Genomic DNA, 20,229 nt, shown 5'->3' with positions numbered 1-20,229 from the left:
TTAATATTAAACTGCAGACTCATTGCGCCACCTGGTGGTAAGTCTAGGCATATATGTAGGCAAATATTACACTTACTGGAAAACAGATACAATTTAAACACAACAATATGTAAGTCTTAAAGATCTACACAGGCTCTTGTAGATGGTAGACTCAAAAACCTTCGAACTGGTCACAAAAATCAGGTGACTCCATCATTTACATGCCCTTTAACTGAGTTCCGGGCTCAGTTAAAGGGTTTCCTGTCCTGCAGAGGACTGTTCTCCTAAAATGGCTTTTTGAGTACAGAGTCAGAGTGCACGTGTTTTTCTGGCTGACAGTGATAAGGCCAGCACAAACAGCACAGCGATCAACTCCAGAAACACAGTTGACGAGGGTTTGTTTTGCTCCATTTGGAGAGGGAGGGGCTTCTGTGTGACGTCAGGCCCCGCTCTCCCTCCCTCTCTCTCTCTCTCTCTCTCTCTGTCTCTTTCTCTCTCCGCCTCGCCGTCTAGTCCAGTGTCTAGAAGCCGAAAACAGAGCACCACTGTGGGGGTATAACTGGCTGTCAACCGAGCTCCTACGGCAGTCATGGCGGCGCCGTTAGCCCACTTCGACGAGGACTGGCAGGATTTTAACGAATTCAAGCCCTCCTCGGCGTCGGCCGACCAGCTGGACCAGCTGAACTCAAACGTGGGCGATTCGTCGTCGGGCCTAGACGATTTCTCAGACCTGGACAACAGTTTCTCCGGAGAGATCTGCAGCTTCAAATCGATGGAGGACCTCGTCCACGACTTCGACGAGAAGCTGACAGTGTGTTTCCGAAACTACAACACCACGACGGAAAACATAGCCCCCGTTAAACCCATCACAGAGGACAATTACTTGAAAGACGACGAGTGAGTGTGAATTTTATGCGGGTTTTATTGACGCTAACTTTTTAAATCTCTTAGCTAGCTAGCCGCTTTAGCCTCGGCGGGCTAACGCTGAGGGGAATCCGTAGCTTAGCCGCAATCAGTGTCGTCCAAAGTTTAGCCAGCTGGTGCATGTTTGCCAAACGACAACACACTTCTTGCTGTATTGTAACAATAATATGGTACACCTGTTTTATTATTCGGCTAACTTAGATTGAGTGTTTGGCCCTTGGAGGGATGAATTAGAGTTTGTAAAGATAAAGTTAAAGATGTTGCTTGTGTACACTTGTCTATGTGTGTGAGAGTGTGTGGGATGGTGTTATGCCACGTTACCAACACTTGATTTCATGCTAGATTGATTGATTTTAAGCCACTGATCCATCAGCTGTATATTGAGAGTAAGTGTTTGGCTGTTGACCCCAGCACATCTGCTCTGTATCCTGTGTTTAAACGAGACAAATCATTTTTGACTTGACTGTTAGGAGCCCTGCTGGTCCCTCACAGTGCAAACAGACACGATATGTCACGTTTCATACATGTAGTCATCCTCTCTGAAATGCCAGCTGCTCTTCTTACCACACTAATATCCCTTGTTTTTGCAGTTGGTGGTCCTCGGTAGTCGTAGGCTCTTACATGTCACAGTTACACATTCACATGACAGCATGCTATCACCTCACAGCAGCCATTCACATCAATCCCACACCATGAACAGGCCTTGCTGTAACTGCAGAGCTGTGTAGGCAGCATAAATCTCCCTCCCCATGCCTTCTGCTTTCTTCTTCTTCTTTTATGTGCAGCATTGCAACACCGTGAGACTGTTAGATGTAATCACATAATGTATTTAAGCTTCCCCTGCTTCACCAAAAGGGATGTTAGTCCTGCATGCACATGTCCACACAGACAGTATTGCTTTACTTGGACATGACTGAACTAGGACTTGAATATAGTGTTTGGGGTTTCATCACCTTAGACAGCGTTTCCATGTATTATCACATGATCGTGTAATGGTCAGCGCTTCAGACCTATACTGCATGGGGACATAGATGATGAAAATCTAGATTATTTTTAATTACACTACAAAAACTCAGTTCAAAATAAGCTAAATTATTTACCAACAGAACAGGAAAATTTCACTTTCATATAACAGTGAACCCACAGTTATCTTTAAAGTGGTGCTTTCAGACTCAATTCAGAGTACATTTGTCTTGACACAAGGAAATTCTGACTTGACAAAGCTGTTTTGTACTTGTCTGTGTTGATCAAACAGCTTTATAATTGTGGAAAATTTAGCTTCAAGCATATTAGAAGCACAAATGAAATTGCCGGTTATCTCAAGTTAGAATATCTTATTAAGATAATTAGGACAACAAGGCTTGAAACAAGCGAAATGATTCAACATATAAAACTGCCTGATAAGAAGATATATCCTGTCAGAAAACAAGCACACATTGCCTTGATTTAAGATATTTCATCGTACTTAGATTTCACTTTTTGCAGTGTAGTCAGTCAGCAGAAAATCAATCTGCAATTATTGTCATTTATCTGCCTAAAATGCCAAACCTTTCCTGGTGTCAGCTTCTCAAATGGAATTATTTGCTGTTTTTCTGTGTTTAAATAGCTTCCTCTTCCTTTATATCATTGTAATTTGATTGTCTTTGGATTTTGTTGTTGGACTAAACAAGACACTTGATGGCATCAACTACTTCATCGTCAGATTAATCTATAGTACAAATAGTTATTTGCTGTCCTTATTGTTAATCTGCTGATTATTATCTCGATAGATTTATTAATTGGTGCTTAGTTGTGAAAAATGGAAATTCAATCAACTTCCTGATGTCCAAGATGTCATCCTTATATTGCTTGCTTTGTTCAATCAACACCCTCAAATCAGAAGATATTCAGTTTATTATCACATTCGACAGGTTACTTGGACATGAAACCTGACTAGTGACCTGACTTAGACATTTTCTAACTTAACTGTACCTTTGCCGTACACAAATACTCACTAACAAATTGTCACAGCAAAGCAAAGCTGCAGTCTCGCTGTTAATGGTACTCTAAATGGTTAGGAGAGTGTGTCGGACAGGGAGAGAAGCGTCTCTGGATGTCGTAGGTAAGAAACGGAGGATGGAGGGAATAGAATAATTGGACAGCAGCCCGGTGAAGCCCAAAGAGCAGCGCCAGGCTCAGTGAGAGTCTTTTCTGGTTGACTGCACTTTGCAGGACGTGCCTAGGCGCTTAACAAGTTCTCCAGCAAGACCAGGGTTGAGACGAACAACGGGGATGACAAGGAGGAAATGTGTGTGTATGTGTGCCAGTTTGGGTGAGGGAGGACGAGAATGGGGAAAATGTGTTTGTGCTTAAGCCAAGTCGTGCATGTGGATCGTGTGTGCGAGATAAAACACCCGCGTAAATATATTCAGCCAAGTAATTCAGACAAATTGGCACAGTGCTGAAGTAGAAACAAGACAAGCAGTCCCTTGAAATCTCAAAGGGCCTCATTTTTTTTAAATGTAAATGCTCTCAGAGAAACTGAGGCCGATGTTGTGTTTTGGCATGCGCTCACATGGCCGAGACAGTGTCTTTGCTCGAGGCAGAAAAAGTATTTCCTGCCAGCCTTTGCCCTATTTAGAACAACCCCTCAGCCCCCCACTCTCCAAGCTGTGCATGAGCACTTCAGGGAGAAACATGCAAGTTACATAAACGTGTGTGTGTGTGCGTGCGTGCATGTGAGCGAGAGAGAGAGAGCGAGGGTATGACGATGCAGAGTCATTGTGACACATGGGTTCACAGCATCCATCCTCCCTCCGCTCGCAGCAGTCAGCACCAAGAATAAAAACACAGTGATGTGCATGTGCACTCATGTTCTGCACGGACTCAGTGTTTGAAAACATGCTTACTGCCCCCAGTCGTTAGTTTGGTGTCCAACACAAAAGGGCAGCTTTATTCAGTATTTCTGAAATTGCATTTAACCTTTAATGAAGACTGCAAATCCAGAGTAAAATAATGAAGCGTCAGTCGAGTGTGATGCGTAGAGGTTTACAAACTGGGTGTTTTGAGTCGTACAAACTTTTGGGAAAAAGTACCACACACTCGCTCATGTTTTAAAAAAGATGATGGATCTCACAGTAAACTTGTTTTTTTGGCAGACTCCCCGCCGCCATCTGCTCGGCTGTGATCCATCCTCTGCCAAGTTGCATGCTGCAGAGTATTGTAAACATTCAACAGCGTGTTGGTTTAATGATGACACTGTTTCTAAATAAGCCGATATTATCAGCAAACTTCAAAAAAAAGAAAAGGGCCCCGGTGATCTCAACACGCAGTTGTTAAATTAATTCCATATGGGCAACCGAAAAGTCGGCAGACCTCTGTTTTATAGTTGAAGTAGCAGAACTGCGTTAGTGTTTCTCGCCAGGGAGCTTTTGCTGGAGAATAAGTGGCGCGTGATTAAGGAGCTGTTGCGTTCGTCAGTGGTTTCAGGCGGCTGCTGTGAGAGGCAGCAGCAGGAACACAGTGAAGTGCTGAGGGGGTGGTCAAACAGCAGGACATACTGTAACACTGCCAAGTAATGCTGTGTCACAGTAAAAAGGAGAAGGACACGGGGTTTGTCTCATCTGCTGCGAGATGAAACGTCTTCACTTGTCTTCTGTCCTCAACTCTCTGCCTCATTCTGCCTCTCGTAATATTTTGTTCTTCTCTGATCCGTTCCTGCAGGGTGTGGAACGCTCTCACAGATAATTATGGCAATGTGATGGCTGTGGACTGGAAGACATCGCACACTCGTACCCTCCACCTGCCCACCCTCAACCTCACTGAGCATGAGGTATCTGTCATACACACACAGACTACTTGTGTCACTGCTACCTTCCCATTCTTCTGCACTGTTTTTTGAAATGTCACCTTGCAGGAGAAGAGCCAAATGTAAGCAGTTCGCTCCTCTGCCCTCAATCTGTTAAACCACCTGTTTGCTGTCTCATCCAAGTTGTTTCTCTTTCTCTCTCTGCCTCTCAAATCTACCCCCCTCCCTCTCTGACGGACAGAAGTTGGACAACCAGTCTCTGGATCTGTCGGACGACGAGGAGCTCAGAGAGCAGATGGACATGCACTCCATCATCGTGTCCTGTATCAACGATGAGCCGCTTTTCACCGCCGAACAGGTACGTTTTCATGCCCATGGCGGTGTGGGTTGCATTCATGGTTGCTTTAATGTAATATAATGTAATATAATAATATAATGTTAATACAGCCCAGTTTCCATCAGTGTCTTTCACACCTGCAACATACTTACATAACATGCAAATTTACGGCTGTGACAATTATTTTATTTATTATTTTATTTTATTTTATTTTTTTATTTCTCCTCTTCTGCGCATCTCAACATACTGTTCAGAGCATGTGAGGTTCTTTTACTTTAGCTTCATGCATACACACAGGATATTTCCACCTGGAAGCTGTTATAAATCTCATGATGATCTAAAATAGATTTTACAAGGATGGACTACAAACAGAATGAACTAAGAAGAACCAAAATAGCAACCCGCAAAAATGAATTTATTGTCAGCTAAGACACCGGCTTTGATCTTTCCATTAATATGGACCCCTGGCAGGAGAGCCGGTACTGTACCAGACACCAAAGATGCTAATATTATACAGCAAAACACTGTTTCAAGCTCTGAGTGTCTAAGTGTGTGTAAACTAATAATACCAGCTTGATGCCACCATGCAAGTATGAGCACATTTGCATCTGTTTGTTGTGGTGTTGTTTAGGTGATAGAGGAGATAGAGGAGATGATGCAGGAGTCTCCAGACCCGGAGGACGACGAGAGTCCCTCGCAGTCCGACCTGTCCATGCTCTCTCAGGACCTCCACGCTCTGAAACGCTCCGGCTCCAACACCAGCTATGAGGACCGTGAGTGCCGCACTGTGGTTGCGGTGCATTTCCAAGAGCGAATGATGGGAAGCTTTTAATGTTACTGCGCTCACCCCCCTGCGAGACAGCAGTGCTTTTTCACACTCTGCTGCCGTTCGACAGTTATCTAAATCACTTAATGAAGTGTAATAGGTCGCGCAGTCTGGCACACGAAGAAACAGCCACACACACATGCACGCATGCAGTAACTTTCTTATGTAATGTGTGACAAATGCAAACAGACAGCAATTATGTTGTTCCTACGTGTTATATAATCAACCGCATATATTTGGCTTGAACACAATTTCTAATGCCAGACTGGTGCAGACTGAGCACCCAGTTTGCCTTTGAGGCTTCACATTTTGTCTCAGATATCTGCATATATTACCTACAGTATGTACTGTTTTACATATTGGACAGCGCATCATGACTGTCTTTGCTTTTATACCCTACGATAGACCTTAGCCTGCACTTCTATGTAATGTCAGCACCATTCCCATCATAATCTTATGTTTCACATGTACCTTATGTGAGCTTTTGTGGACTTTATTACTCAAGATTGTGTCTGGATGCTAACATTTAGCTGTGAACGGATAACACTTTCACATCTTTTTAACAATAGATTTTCACATGTACTTAATATGTGATATATAATACATCTGCACACCATCTTCAGGGCTTCGTCAGCTGTCTGTCTCTGAGCTGACGGAGACTTTGGAGGAGGTGGAGACGGCCATTCGCCGCTACAGCGAAGAGCTGATCCAGGCTCTGGCCCTGCGAGACGAACTGGACTATGAAAAGGAGGTACTTTGATTTGAAGAAGAGCAAATTATGAACAGCATTCACATGATTTTAGTGTCGTAATCAGTGAGACAGTTGGTTTCAAAGAAGCTTTTAAAGGTTAGCTTAGCTTAGGTGACGGTTAGCTAGTTCCCTGCCTTGCATCGCTCTTAGCTCGTAGAAAGCAGTCGTTAGTTATCGACCTTTGCTTTGTACCATTACTAGGAGTCGTACCATGTCATCCAGCACCAAACATGGCTGAAAGTAACATGGCTACCTGCTCCATGGTGGAGGAGGTCAGGGGAGCAAGGAATCATCTCACAGGATGTTTATAAGCAACTAAGAAAGTCAGAGGAAGGTTTCACTTTTAAAGTTACAGTACAGTCCATTTACACATTGGCATTGCAAATCCATTAATACATGTAAATTGCTTCACATTCATACATATTGTGCCTTTCATTGTGAGAAAGTTGATTTGAAGACGAGCGTTTGAACATCTGTTGTGTAGCGAGAACAGACTGCAGCGCTCACAGCCTTCTGTAGGCTGGTGGCAGAGGTCATTGAATCGCCAGCAGCTTTATTTCAACAATGTCATGTGCTTCAATGGCACGACTGCATTTTAGATAAAAATAGATTTGTCTGTGCGTACATGCGATGCAAAAAAAACAAAACAATTGCAGCTTGATCCTAAAAACCAATACAAATGAAGGGTTTCGTATTTAAACAAACTAACAGGTGAAGAACAGCTTCATCTCGCTGTTGATCGACGTGCAGAACAGGCAGAAGGAGCACCGTGAGCTGCTGCGGAAGAAGAAGAAGATCAGAAGTACGACTACGACCGGGCCCAACGGCCAGAGGACAACCAGCACGCACATACCAGGCACGGTGAGTCACGTGGCGTGGGAGGCATGAACAAAGACATGTGTACTGTATGCATGACGATAGTGACGACACTCGTACACGCATTCCTTCAGAGTATAAGCTGAAATGTAAACCTGGCAGACGGCTTGCATGGGGGAGCGGCTTTTATACCAGCACCAAGGGTGTGGGCCTGACCTTTTTCCTCCTTTCTCTTAATATAGAAACCTCCTCATCACTCTTAATTCTCTGTTTTTTCCTCCTTCCTCTCGCTCCTTGTAGCTCCTCACTCTGGAGGGACTCTCCAATGTCATTCAGAATGGCCTCCGTCAAACTTTTGGCAACACAGGAGGGGACAAACAGGTGCCCCAGCTCTTTCTTTAGCCTCACATCTCTTTTCTTTGCAGATGTTTTTCTGTTTTCATTCCTTTTTCTTTTTACCACCGGCATGTTTGTTTCCTCCTCCGCAGCCACCGCTGGCGTTTGGTGTCTTTTGTCTCTGATTTTTTAATTATCTTGCTTTATTTAAGTCATGTTTGAATAACTTGATTTCTGTCCTTCACTTGCCATTTTATTTTTCTTTCATCACTTGTCATATTTTGCAACGTTCACTGCGATGTCGACTCATTGTTCCTTTATTTTAAGAGGACACTTGCATAATCATCGCTTTCTTTAGCTGGCATGAAAGTGAAGATTTACCCTGTTAAGTCTCTGAAAGGCTGAAGCCAGTTAGCAGTTGCATACAAGCTGAAGCATTTTTTTTGTTTTAAGATTAAATTAAAAGACTGCAGTGTTTCTTTCATCGTGTCTTACCTGATCTTCTCTTCTTCAGTACCTGACCACAGTAATCCCTTATGAGAAGAAAGCTGGCTCCCCGTCAGTAGAAGACCTCCAGATCCTCACAAAGAGTGAGTGCATCTCTGCAGCATCTTTGTTTTCGAAGCCTCTTCTTGTTTTTTTACTGAAATGTAACCTGCTGTTTCTCCCCATTAGTCCTCCACGCCATGAGGGATGACAGCGAGAAGGTGCCTGCCCTGCTAACAGACTACATTCTCAAAGGTAAATGCACAGTCGTCCTTTTTAACTGCTTCTTCATACATTCAGTAGCAGTTAGTGGGATGAAAAACTGAGCAACATTAGTCCCATCAAGTTGGTTTACTGCAGTAATGTAAAAAAAAAAACCCTCAAAGTGATGAAACTGTGTCCCCAAAGCGACTTATATTTATAGGCTCAGTCACAGCCACGTGACCTCTGTTTCAGATATCCTGCCCTCTCTCGCATGAAAGAGGAAATTCATTCCTCCATTTTCAGGGAAGCTGCAGTAGAGCAGTTAACAGTCGCACTTAAACATGAATGGATGCCTTTCTTGCCAGCCTTCACTGTTGACCTGTACCTTCCTTGTCTTTCGTCTGTGCTGCATTGTCGTTTGGGTAGCTCTGGTATGAGAGCAGTGGAAACTGAGGTTTGTGAGGCTCTGATACATTAACGCAGATTCTTCACCTTCAGCCTTCTCGAGCTGTCAAACACCCCTTTCTTTCTCTTTCTCTCTCTCAGTACGTCTTCGTAGTATCACCCCTCCCCGCCCTCCCAAAGCAGCAGCCCTCCCTCACTCGCTCTTTGCTGTAGTGCCTCTCGTGCTGTGCAGTGCTTGTGGCTGCACTACACCCACCCTGACACACACGAACACACTCATGCACATGATTTCCCCCTTTACCGCCAGCTTGTAGCAGCAGCTGTCGATGTGTCTGCTTCTCACCTGTTTTTCTCTGGCTTTTCTCACCCCACATTTTCTCCCTGTGGTAGTTGCTCTTCCATAATGCACAGCTCTCCTTCATGTGCCGCGGTCGGCGTGACAACAGCCCTCATCCTCAGCTGATCTGCTCTTGTCTCCACAGTTCTTTGCCCCACGTAAAGCCAAAGGCGAGCCTCCTGTTTCCAGAACCATTCGTCGGACCATCAGAAGAGGGTTCTGGTCATTTGGAAGACCCCCAGATAATGGATTCAAGATCCAAATCTTCCTATTTTTCAATGCATAGACTTTCTTTCCTTGTGGCATTTCTTTCTTTTTTTTTTTTTTTTAACTCTGCCACCATTGTTTCCCCTAAGATTTTAATCTAGATATAACTCTTTCAGTCTGTATAGTTCTTTTCTTGTCATGTTTTAACCTTTTAATGCCTGAGTGCTACAACCCTGTATATCACGACTGCATGATGATTTCTCTATGGATGCCAGTAATCAGTATTAGTCTGAACACCTCACTTCCTGATCAGCCAGCAGCTCTTGAATGGAGAAAGGGGTCAGGCGTACCTGTGAGGGAGATGCAGTCCTGTCCTTTGGCTTGAGAATTCGAACGCGTTTGCATCCTAGTCGTTCATGCCTGATGAGGCAAGCAAATCCTCGCAGAGTCTCTGAATCTCAAAGTGACGGGCCGGCAGTGATATCAAGCATAAATCCTTTATGGAAAGCTTTGCCATAATGGCAGAATGTGTTGGGGTTGAAAACGGCTTGCTAAGGATCGAAGAGCAAACCCTTTAACTGTAAAGTCCAAAATCATCAGTCTACATGTCTTTGCATGTTGGTTTTTGGGTTTATGCTCAATATTAGCTGTTAGTTGAATGTGATAGTAACATATTTTGTATACAATTAAGAGAAATTGCACACTTTTGCGAACTTTTTACTTTTCGAAAAAGGGAAAAAAGTCTTGAGAAAGGAAAAGCTGGATGAACAAAACACGTAAAGCATATTTTTGGAGAAAGGGGTTTGTTTTTATCAAGATTAGGGACTTGCCAGTAGCCACTTTTTGTGACCGCCGTGCAACATCATTTTGTAAATGCTGTCCGTTGACCTCTGAGCCCTTGAGTAGTGACCTCCACCCCCCCCAACAACTTTATCACTTCCCCAGGAGTCGACATTAAATGAGTCTGTAAATACTTAGATAAATAATGGAATTAAGATTATGTTAGGATTGATAATTGCGTAGTTTAGCTTCTGTTAAAAGTTTACCTTTAACTATTGTGTAAATTTTGTGGTAGCACTTTAGTCTGTCAGTGATCTGGTCATGTAGTTGTGGAAAGTGCGCCTCATTAGCATTAGACGTTTAAGCTAGTGGTGCCAAAAGCACGTCAGCATCAGTTGTCGTGCTTCCTGTTCCATCTGTTTATTGGTCATCATGAGCATGAGAATGAAAACAACCTTCAAGGGGCACTTCACCAACCACAGAGTGCTGATCAGCCCTTGCAAAGCTTTGGCAAAGAAAATAACCCTGATGATGTCGTGGTGATGTCAGCAGGGTCATCTGAGTTTGGGCTTGAGATGACCCCTGAAAGCCAAGCCTCAGATTGGGCTTGAGTCTACAAATTTGTAAGAGAAGACTTATGTTACATATCAGTTTGATAGATGTGTGTATACACCAGGCAGGAACAGAAGAGTTGCATTATGGGAATTGTAGGATCCAGTGGTTTTGGACTAAAAGTCAGAATATCTCAGCCTCTGCCTCATCGGTTTTGACCATTCTTTGTTGAACGTGTCTCTTGCAAGTCTCCCAACTCTGTGGTAGTGCGATACTAAATCACCGTAGCGCCCCTTTAACAACCGTGCCGCCAATCTAGCGCTGCACGTCTGCCACGTCATCAGCAGGTTGGCAGACTAACGTTCAGATCACCAGCTACTACAGGTGCACCACACACTGTCAGATCAGGTCTAGTCTAGCTCTCAGGTACGATCATCAGTGTTAGTTCAAAATCTTGTTCTGAAAGGTACTGACATTCCTGAGTCTTTGTATGTTTCTAGCGATGTTTTATCAGCTGGACTTCAACTTGCTGCACTTTTATCATGTCACAAGTTTCTCTAAATGCCTGGACCAGCAGGTGGGGGTAATTGTGACAACCTGACGGAATCAGGGGAGCATTACAGACGTTTACTACGTCACGATTTGTTGAAACACAGCTTAAATTCCGAGACTCGGCTTCGTAGTGATAGCAGTAGATGTAGCCAGCAGTTAAATGGCGCAGGCTGCAGTAGCATCCGCTTGGCGTAGCAGTCGAGTGACAATAGCGTAGATTCAGTTGTAACATTTAGCTCCAAACTTTGATTCTTTGGAAAATCAGTAATTAATATGTAGGAGGAGGTGAGACGCTGAAAAAGGAATTTACCTTCACATGTGAATTTTAAGCATGTTTCTCATGCATGTGGCCAGAAGAAAAGGGCATAGGAGGATGAAAGGGGTTTTAATAAAGTTTATGCATGTTGGGGCAGATTGCACAAAGGGTTGCTTAAATTTGAGGGGTCCATTTACTCTTTTGTAAAAGAAGACAAAAGCTTATAGTGCTATATTTAACTATTTATACTGAGCAGTCCATTCTGCTGTTCCCAGCTTTGAAGACATTCACAGCCGAGCATGTGCTACATGCACTTTACTGCTGCAAACACATTTCTGATAATGATTCATTTGTTTGTTTAATGACAATATTACACTAAAGGGACAAGTGCATGTTGTAGTGGAATGCAGATAAACTCAGAGCAAATCAGTGGCAGAGAAACATGAGCCGTTTTAAGATAAGAAACCCGCAATCGATCGTAATCTTCCAAAAGCTTCAATGAAAACAACACCGACTGTGTAAATCTATCTTTTGTTGTATGATTAAATGGCAGCCAGCACGGAAGTTACTGGAGGATCTCGTCTCAGGCCAGATCTGGTCTCTTGTTAGCAGACATATCAGTGTAACTACGACTTAGAGATTTATATTTATACATGTACGACAAAACAAGCAAGTGGAAAAAAGAGGCCACCTTTGTAAATGCCTGAAGATTTTTGTACATTAAACCCACTCCTTTTTGTTTTTAATGCAATATAATTGCCCAGTTTGGGGTTTTATGTTTACTGTCTCATGTGGTACTATAGTATATTAATTTATTCTGTAAATGTTCGTTTTGTAACCATTATTATTGACTGTGATGGTACAAGTGTTTTGTGCCCACAATGCATTGCAGCTCATTTCAAATAAATTCATATGTGAAGATTAATGTGCTTCTTGGTTCAGTGAGTGAGAGACATTTTATCGCAATTTATTATATTAGGCTGTACTCATAAGAAATGCATTTAAGAAAAGAAAAAAACATAGCAAAACATTGCTGTCCTGTGAAAACCATGTTTCTCCCAAACAAACTTATTGTGAACTAAGAACAAGCCAGTTTTTTTACCTTTGTTACAATTTCTAATAACTTGATGCCTTATTTATCTTATCTCAGTCTGTATAGGATTACTTAATCCTGCAGGTTGTGCAAAAGAACCAAATCCCCAAATTTGGACGTGCATGGTTATCAGCGAACACAGATATTGACACAGGTGCAGTTATTTCACTCCTTAAATACATGATTATGAAAGCGCGTCTTGATAGCTAGTGATTCACAAGACTGCGTGAATATTGAAGTTAAACTGAGAACGATGAGGCCTGAACCTGCTCCTATGAACCATTTGCTGTATTAAATGGAACCCACGGGCCAGTCAAGTAGCAACCAAACCAGTTCCATACTTTTCATATCAATATTGAAATCAGCTGAAAAGGGAAAACAAGCAAAAGACAGCATAAAGTCTGTTTTGTGCATTCAGCGTTTCACTTACTACTGACTAACTTAATGGCACTTGCAAGCTGCACCCACCAAAAGCTTCCAGTCGTGGACACCTGATTAAAAAGAACGTGTCTGTAAATAAAAAAAGTGTGCCTCTTCCACCCTAAAGGTATCTTGACTGCTTGTCTTTGCATGTCAGGACTGTAACATTCCCACTTTTCCTCTCCCGGTTGCCGCAGTTATTCCAGCGATCTTGTCGTGAGTCTCGTTTGGCGCCTTCACCTCCACCTCAGCTGCGTCTGGCCTCCTCACAGCCACGGTCGGCACTTTAACCGGTCAGAACTTCAGACTAAAGCCTTACAAAGCGTCCAGGGCCGGTGTCCTACCGGGTTCAAAGGTCATCCTTCAGGTCAGAGGTTGGTGTCAGTGAACATGGTGTGCTCCTTCCTCACGGTGCTGAAACCTTTGATGGTGTCAACAAACTCCTCATCGTCCATAAACTGTCGAGGAGAAGAGCAGTACAGTAAGTATTGTACTTAAGTACAAATTCAAGGTACTTGTACTTTACTTACAGAAACACAGACAGGGAGCATTTTACTGCAGTACTTTTACTTTTCATACTTTCAGTACATTTTACTTAAAATGCTTACATACCTTTACTTCAGTGAGATTTTCAGTGTTGGACTTTAACTTGCAGTTAAGTACTTTTGCAGTGTGATAATAGAAGTTTTACTGAAGTAAAGTATCTCAGTACTTCCACAACTGTATCTGTGTGTTAATGTCTACTTGTTTCACCTTTGTGCTGCTGTATTGGTGCACAGCTCGTGTTAGATGGTGATAAGACTGAGCAGGTTAGGCATACGTTTTTGGGGTCTCTCACCATCCCACTGTCATGGCCTGAAATGTTCGGGTCCCACGCTTCGTCGTCCCCTGTGAGCGACTTGCCGTCCATCACCTGGCTGACGCTGCGCCTCAGGGAGTTCACGCTGAGGATCCCCAGCTCGTCCTGAGGTGGGACCTCGTCTTGGGGATCACATTTAGCCTCCAGCACTTCCTGGTGGAGGGGAGAAAGATGAATATGTTCGGCATGTGGATGCATAGCCACATTTTGTTGGTGCGGCAGTGGATTTTACCTCAATCTTCATGGTGAAGCCCTTGAGTGTTACACTGTTGGAGAAGCCTGTTGTGTCAGGCACAGTGTCAAACTGAAAAGGAGAGTGATTGACATTTTAACAATATGATAACTTACACTCTTCAAATTTCCTACTGCGCTCTCATAGGCTCAGACTGCATATAGCTTTCTTATTATCCCATAATACAAATTAAAAACTAGATTTCCTCTCTCACATTCACAGCAGATAGTTTGACATCTTAGCTGGAAAATCATATCAGCGATTACCAACATTAATGATGGCTGCATTCCATTTAGGTGTTCCTGTAGATGAGACCTGGTACTGTGTCATCTGGCTTGTTTAGAGCTGTGACAGCCATTATTCTCTATGGAGTGAACAGTGATTGGTACACTAACTCCTCACCAAAACAGAGTTGCTGGGTGGATAAACTGCCATGGGGCTCCTCTTCTGCATGGGCAGGGCCACCAGCGGGGGTCTCTCTCTGGTGAAGGGGGGTTTGTTCAGGGCCTTGTGGAGGATCATGGAAGGAAAAGGTTTATTTGGACTTTCTTTGCGAGAAGAGCTGCTGCATACCAGGTAAGGTTTGCTTTTATCTGTTGTAGGCTCCCATACTGTGCTTCCTGACACCCCGTTTCCTTATTGATGAAAAAGAAGGGGATCAGTGATGTTGATGTCATCGCATAGCACAAAATAACCGTCTCCTACCTTATGAAGCATGACACCTAGGATGACGGCCAGCAGCAGCAGGGCGATGCCTGTCATCACCACGATGAACCACAGTTCCCGGACGACTGGCTGGCCTCCCTGACCTCCCTCTGCCCGCTCACCACCCCCTCCACCTCCGCCTCCTCCTCCAGGAGGAGTGGGGCTCAGTGATTCTGGAGGGAAGGAGTTCAAACATGCAAGTGCTTTTGTTTTATGACTGTCATTATGTTCTTTTTTTTTGGCTGTCGATTTGTAGCTTATCTGAGGTTTGACAGTAATTACTAAATATCTGACACTCAGAATTTGCTCACAGTTCAATATGTCAGACATCATATGTAGAATTGTCCATAAGGCAATTTGTGTATTGTCATATAATTAAAAATGCCACCTTAGAGCACATAACTTTGAATTAAATGTCTATTAAAACCCTCTGTTTCCCTGTTTCCTATATTTATTATTACTTCTGTAGGGTTTACATGTGATAGGAGTGCATCACAAGTCAACACTCTGTGAGAAAGAAAGACGATCACACACATACTGTAGAAGAGATAACGCCGTAACTGGAGACATCCTTGTCCTCACGGCCTAGTTTCTAGCCTGCAGATAGCACCACGCGCCACTTTTATCCATTCATATTTCTATAAACGTATGCGGTTTTAAACAGGTCAAGTCTCTGGAAGTACAAAGAGTATATTGTTGGACCCTGAAGGCAACACGATGCTGTTCACTGAGTATAATAATGCCACCTTTTCACGCTCCTTTCCAGCATGTTACAGGAAAAGCTCTCCAGTAGAAGCCGATGTGTTTCCAAGGCTCAGACACTCTGGTTGCAAAATGAGGAAGAAGTGATGGGAAAAGGTGCAGTGAGAGAGAGGTGCATCCTCCCAGAGACTCACCAGTGCTGAGGTCCGTGGTTCGGCCTGTGGCGGGGGTGCTGGCGGCCCCTCGCTGTGTGGTACATTGACCAGAAGGGTAAGACCTGCTGGGGCGTTTAGGATCACACCTGTCGCCCCATCAATATTTTACACCTGATACTTTTACTTGCTGACTTGCTCTCTCCAGCAGCACACAAATGAGCAGACACTGGAGAAAAAGGGTAGATCCCCTGTGTCTTCCCTGCCCTGAGGCTAACGTTTCCTAGAGAGCAGGAGGAAGAAACATAGTATCAGAGCTAAAAGAGCCTCAGACAAACTGCATGTGTGTTCCTCTGTCGCTTCTGAACTCCCATCAACCTTTGCTTTGCCATGGTAACAGCCAGGTGTCAGGTTGCAGTTTACCTGAAGAGGCATGGTAGTATCACCCCTCTGGCTTGTGTGTCCTTTCTTACAAGAACATATGCAACAATATATGTTATGTTCACTTATTCTATTTCCCATTTGTAGTGTGCTCTGGCATTTGTTAGTCTTGTTACAGTTACACTGTAGATGTTACATTTCATGGCAGCATTAGGCAAAGACTCATGTCCAAGAGATGAGACAGTCTTCACTGTTTGCAAGTGTCTTCCCTGTTGAAGTGTCCTTGAGCAAGGCACAGATTACCCTCCTCGTACAGGTGACCATTCAATCTACATTCATTGATTATGTGCCACATTTCAGTTATTGCTTGAGTTTTTATAGCCTGTCATCATGATAAACGCGCATAGTATCACGCCTCTGTCTGATGTGACACTTTAATGAGCACAACAATAATCTCAACAGCATCCAATGTAAATTTAAGTAATAAATTAAGTAGATGGTCTGATTTGATCACCGTGTTGCCAACTACTGTAGCACAGTGCTCCAAGTTAAGGTTTCATAGAAAAATAATGCGTTTTTGTCGGCACACAAAAGAGAATATTACGTGATTTAATGAGGCCATGAGCAGAAATAGTGCGTATTTGTTCCTTTGACTGTGCCTAAATTCAGAGCCTACAAATGCCAACGGATTAATGCATCAATTATCTTAATTACCTCTTTAGCGAAATCAGTCATCTTCTAATGAGAGTCTGTAAATTTAGAGGAGAAAATCCTCTTTTCTCTCTCAAACAATGGTAATGCAACTCTATTTCTGAGCTTTTTGGTTTTTGTAGGTGCTGTTCAGCATATTTTATAGCAACTAAGTATCAAAAGCCACATGTAATGTCTAAAAAAGCCCAAAGATCTATTGTTAGCACCAAATTCTAATCATGTTTTATGTTTCATGGACAGTTGCATTAATGTGTTTGCTGTGAATATTTAAAATAAATGGGTTTTAAGTATAGAATATACAGTGCATGGTGTTCCTTGCAGTGCGCTGTATGACCACATGATGGCGCTAAGCTGCAGCTGCTGGCTGTGCGAGGCAGTCCAGTATAATGGGTGAACAGCAGCAAAGACGAAACTCCATATGCAAATAGCTGCTATACCACTTCTCAGTCACAGCTATTCACGCACTATAATGTCACGCTAAGGCTGAAGGCAGGTGTGCGCGTCCGCAGGTGCATGCACGCTGAAAATACATCAACTAAACCTTTTAGTCTTCCCTATTGAGACTAAAGTTGCAGTGAGCTGAAGGCCCCGATGTGCAAAAAAAAAAGTCACTTTTCTCTGTGTCGTCCTCTAACTGTACGTGTACAGTTGTCCGTCTGCTTTGGGGGAATGATTGAGAATGACAGTGAAGAGGTGAGGCAGCAGATTTAGTAACAGTTTGTCAGGGTGTTCATGATAGTGCCGCAGGAAGGCATAAAACTTTCAAACATATGAGCAGCGTCGCAGGATGAGCTCCGGAGGCTGGATGAGGACCAGGTTTTATTCTGCTGCTCTGTTGTCTTGCTTTCTCCTTCTGCTTCAGAATTTCTAAATTAAACATGATCCTCTGTGGTGAACTGCACAATGGGGCTTCCCAGGCAATATTTTAATATGATGTATATTCCTAGTAACATTAAAGTACCCCTCCACTGAAAAAAATTGTATTTTTCTGCTTCACTTGGGGGCTGCACGGTGGTGCAGCAGGTAGTGCGCATGCTTCACAGCAAGAAGGTCGCCGGTTCAATTCCCGGGTCGGGCCTTTCTGTGTGAAGTTTGCATGTTCTTCCAGTGCATGCGTGGGTTCTCTCCGGGTACTCCGGCTTCCTCCCACAGACCAAAAACATGCTCATTAGGTTGATTGGTGACTCTAAATTGCCGCAGTGTGAGTGTCTGCGATCGGCTGGCGACCGGTCCAGGGTGTACCCTGCCTCCCGCCCGTTGACAGCCTAGATAGGCTCCGGCCCCCCCGCGACCCCGAAAGGGATAAGCAGCATAAAAAATGGATGGATACTAATTTCAAGAATTTTTAAATTCTAGATCAACATTATTATGATAAAAAGACATCAGACAAATATTTTTTTAAGGCTAAGGTGCAAAGTTTGTATAAAAATGTCCTATGGAGACAGAAACTAGTGGAAAATGTGAGAGTTTTAAATCACTTTTATCCTCATGCAACATGCAACTCATATTGACATTTCATTGACTCCTGACCCAGTGGAGGGAAATCCACTCCAGTAGCAACGAAGTCCTTTATGAAAAGTTGCAAATCCATTAGAGAAAACCTTGTTTTTAATTATTATTTTCCATGTATCTACATCTGTTTAGGGTGACAGAAACATGCTATTAATCAGGACAGAACCACAAGTCAGTGGGTCAGGTGGGGTCCTACGTCATGATAATTATGATCATTGTATAATTTTATTTTGAAGGACTCAATGTGGCCATTTTTTGAGGTGAAAGCAAGCAGGCTTAAGACTGGAAGAAAACACGGCCATCTTAATGTTTGAAAGCATTGTCACATAATAATTCTACCAAAATAAAGTGATTATTGAACACTTTCTTTAAATGTGTAGCCACTGGTCCCCAGTTCCAGACATCAACACTCTGTATATGAGGGGCCCCACATTAACCAGCAGCTCATTTGATTTATTTCCGCAGAGGAGCTCTCCTTCTTCTAATACCCTAATCAGCATTCATACCTTGCCGTGATGATTCGGGACAATGCTTTTTTATTGAGGAAGTGATCTCACCCTTGAGTGCCAGAATCAGCCTTTTTTACAGCCCATCTCCTCAGGGCCTCATCCATCACTGAGGTGTCTGGGCGACACGACCACTAGACACATACTAACTCATTTAAGGAGAGGGACATACGAGGATATATCACTCAAGATCACTAACTCACTTACTGACGGCTCATGTGGTGAAACATCTCCAGCTTGTTCCAAACCCCTTGGTGCACCCTGTGAGTTTTGACCACAGGTAAATAAGGAGATTATTTAGATTCTGCCGACAGATAAGGAGGGATAGAGGACAAATGGGTTCCCTTGGATTTTGATTTGTCTGGATCCATGCATCCATCTTTATTCTTCAGCTTTGGCTGATCTGCACTCCTCTCTTTACATGAATAAAATCACATGATTCAAGTTACAGAACCAGTCGTGACTGATTGCTGCTGAAAGCCGCACGTCTCTCCGCTTAATGCTTCCTTTATCGACTGTAAACTCAATCAAACACCATGTAATCCTACAAAATACTGTATCTGCTTGTTCCATCGCCAGCCTAACAAAGGCAGAGCGTTGCTCATCACCGCAATAATTTCCAATTCCATTTTCAGAATGAGTAGTGTAAAACATGGCTGCCAGACATATTGGTAGCACTTTATTTTAACCCCCTTGATTAGCATTTATAAGCTGTATATAATCAATTAAAGCGAGCCCATGTAGCTTTCATACTGTGGCCAGAAGTTAAAAAAAAAAAAAAAAAAAAAAAGTCCAGTGTAACAGTAGCACAAGTAGAGGACAGTCATTAAATACTGCTCATACCAAACCAAGTAAGGCTGTAGCAGCAAAAGCAGAATGCACTGATCCAAGCAAGAGTCCAGTTTTATTACTTATAAAAATCAACTTTTCCTTTGTCAGAGGAATAATGTGTTATTTCTTCTTTCAAAAGTGGCATGGTGTCGCTTTAATAAATGCGAATAATGATTATATAATGTAGTTGTAAGCAGATCTGAGGACATGTGAAATGTGTATTAATGTATTTGTCAGTAACTATTACTGCTCATGTGGAGCATCCTGTGAATAAGAATAACTGCAGATTAACAGACAATAAATAATTGTCAATATGATGTCATACATTTGTAATTGTGTAGAATATGTTGTTATAAATTATGGGACTGAACTATGTATATCATATTTATTTATGAAGTACTTAATACAATTAGATTTATAATGGAGTATTTAATAATTTATGCATACTTCTTCATGCTCTATGATAACTGAGAAAACTCCATCCAGCTGTGAAGGCTGAAAGCTTTGGAGGAGATCTGGTATGTACCACAACACACTGTGATGACTTGCTCTTGTCTATCTGCTTAACGCCACATTATAGTGTGTGATAA

The 20,229-nt window shown here is 42.9% G+C and overlaps 1 protein-coding gene across 4 annotated transcripts; it reads left to right on the top strand.

Annotated features, from left to right (window-relative positions):
- The first annotated feature begins 489 nt into the window (after positions 1–489).
- Positions 490–12,460, top strand: fez2b (fasciculation and elongation protein zeta 2b). 4 transcript variants are annotated; one of them, XM_070987002.1, is made up of 11 exons: positions 490–876; positions 4,606–4,714; positions 4,932–5,048; positions 5,659–5,800; positions 6,477–6,604; positions 7,316–7,465; positions 7,721–7,801; positions 8,271–8,346; positions 8,432–8,497; positions 8,873–8,900; positions 9,334–12,460. In XM_070987002.1, exons 1-10 carry the CDS (start codon positions 569–571, stop codon positions 8,881–8,883), a joined length of 1,188 nt encoding a protein of 395 aa, XP_070843103.1. In that variant the 5' UTR covers positions 490–568; the 3' UTR covers positions 8,884–8,900; positions 9,334–12,460. The 4 variants fall into 4 exon arrangements, with proteins under 4 accessions (XP_070843103.1, XP_070843105.1, XP_070843102.1 ...); XM_070987004.1 differs by lacking the exon at positions 7,721–7,801; XM_070987001.1 differs by lacking the exon at positions 8,873–8,900.
- The last annotated feature ends 7,769 nt before the right edge of the window (positions 12,461–20,229 follow it).

This window comes from Chaetodon trifascialis, chromosome 19 (genome assembly GCF_039877785.1).
Source record: "Chaetodon trifascialis isolate fChaTrf1 chromosome 19, fChaTrf1.hap1, whole genome shotgun sequence".
NCBI classification, from domain to species: domain Eukaryota; kingdom Metazoa; phylum Chordata; class Actinopteri; order Chaetodontiformes; family Chaetodontidae; genus Chaetodon; species Chaetodon trifascialis.
This window is presented reverse-complemented; position numbering and strand designations above follow the sequence as displayed.

Bases quoted from the DNA above. Each gene is read 5' to 3' on its own strand.
- fez2b (XM_070987001.1), top strand. From the start codon at position 569: ATGGCGGCGCCGTTAGCCCACTTCGACGAGGACTGGCAGGATTTTAAC. The intron at 5,801-6,476 runs GTGAGTGCCGCA...CACCATCTTCAG, and splicing joins CAACACCAGCTATGAGGACC to GGCTTCGTCAGCTGTCTGTC. The intron at 7,466-7,720 runs GTGAGTCACGTG...CGCTCCTTGTAG, and splicing joins GCACGCACATACCAGGCACG to CTCCTCACTCTGGAGGGACT.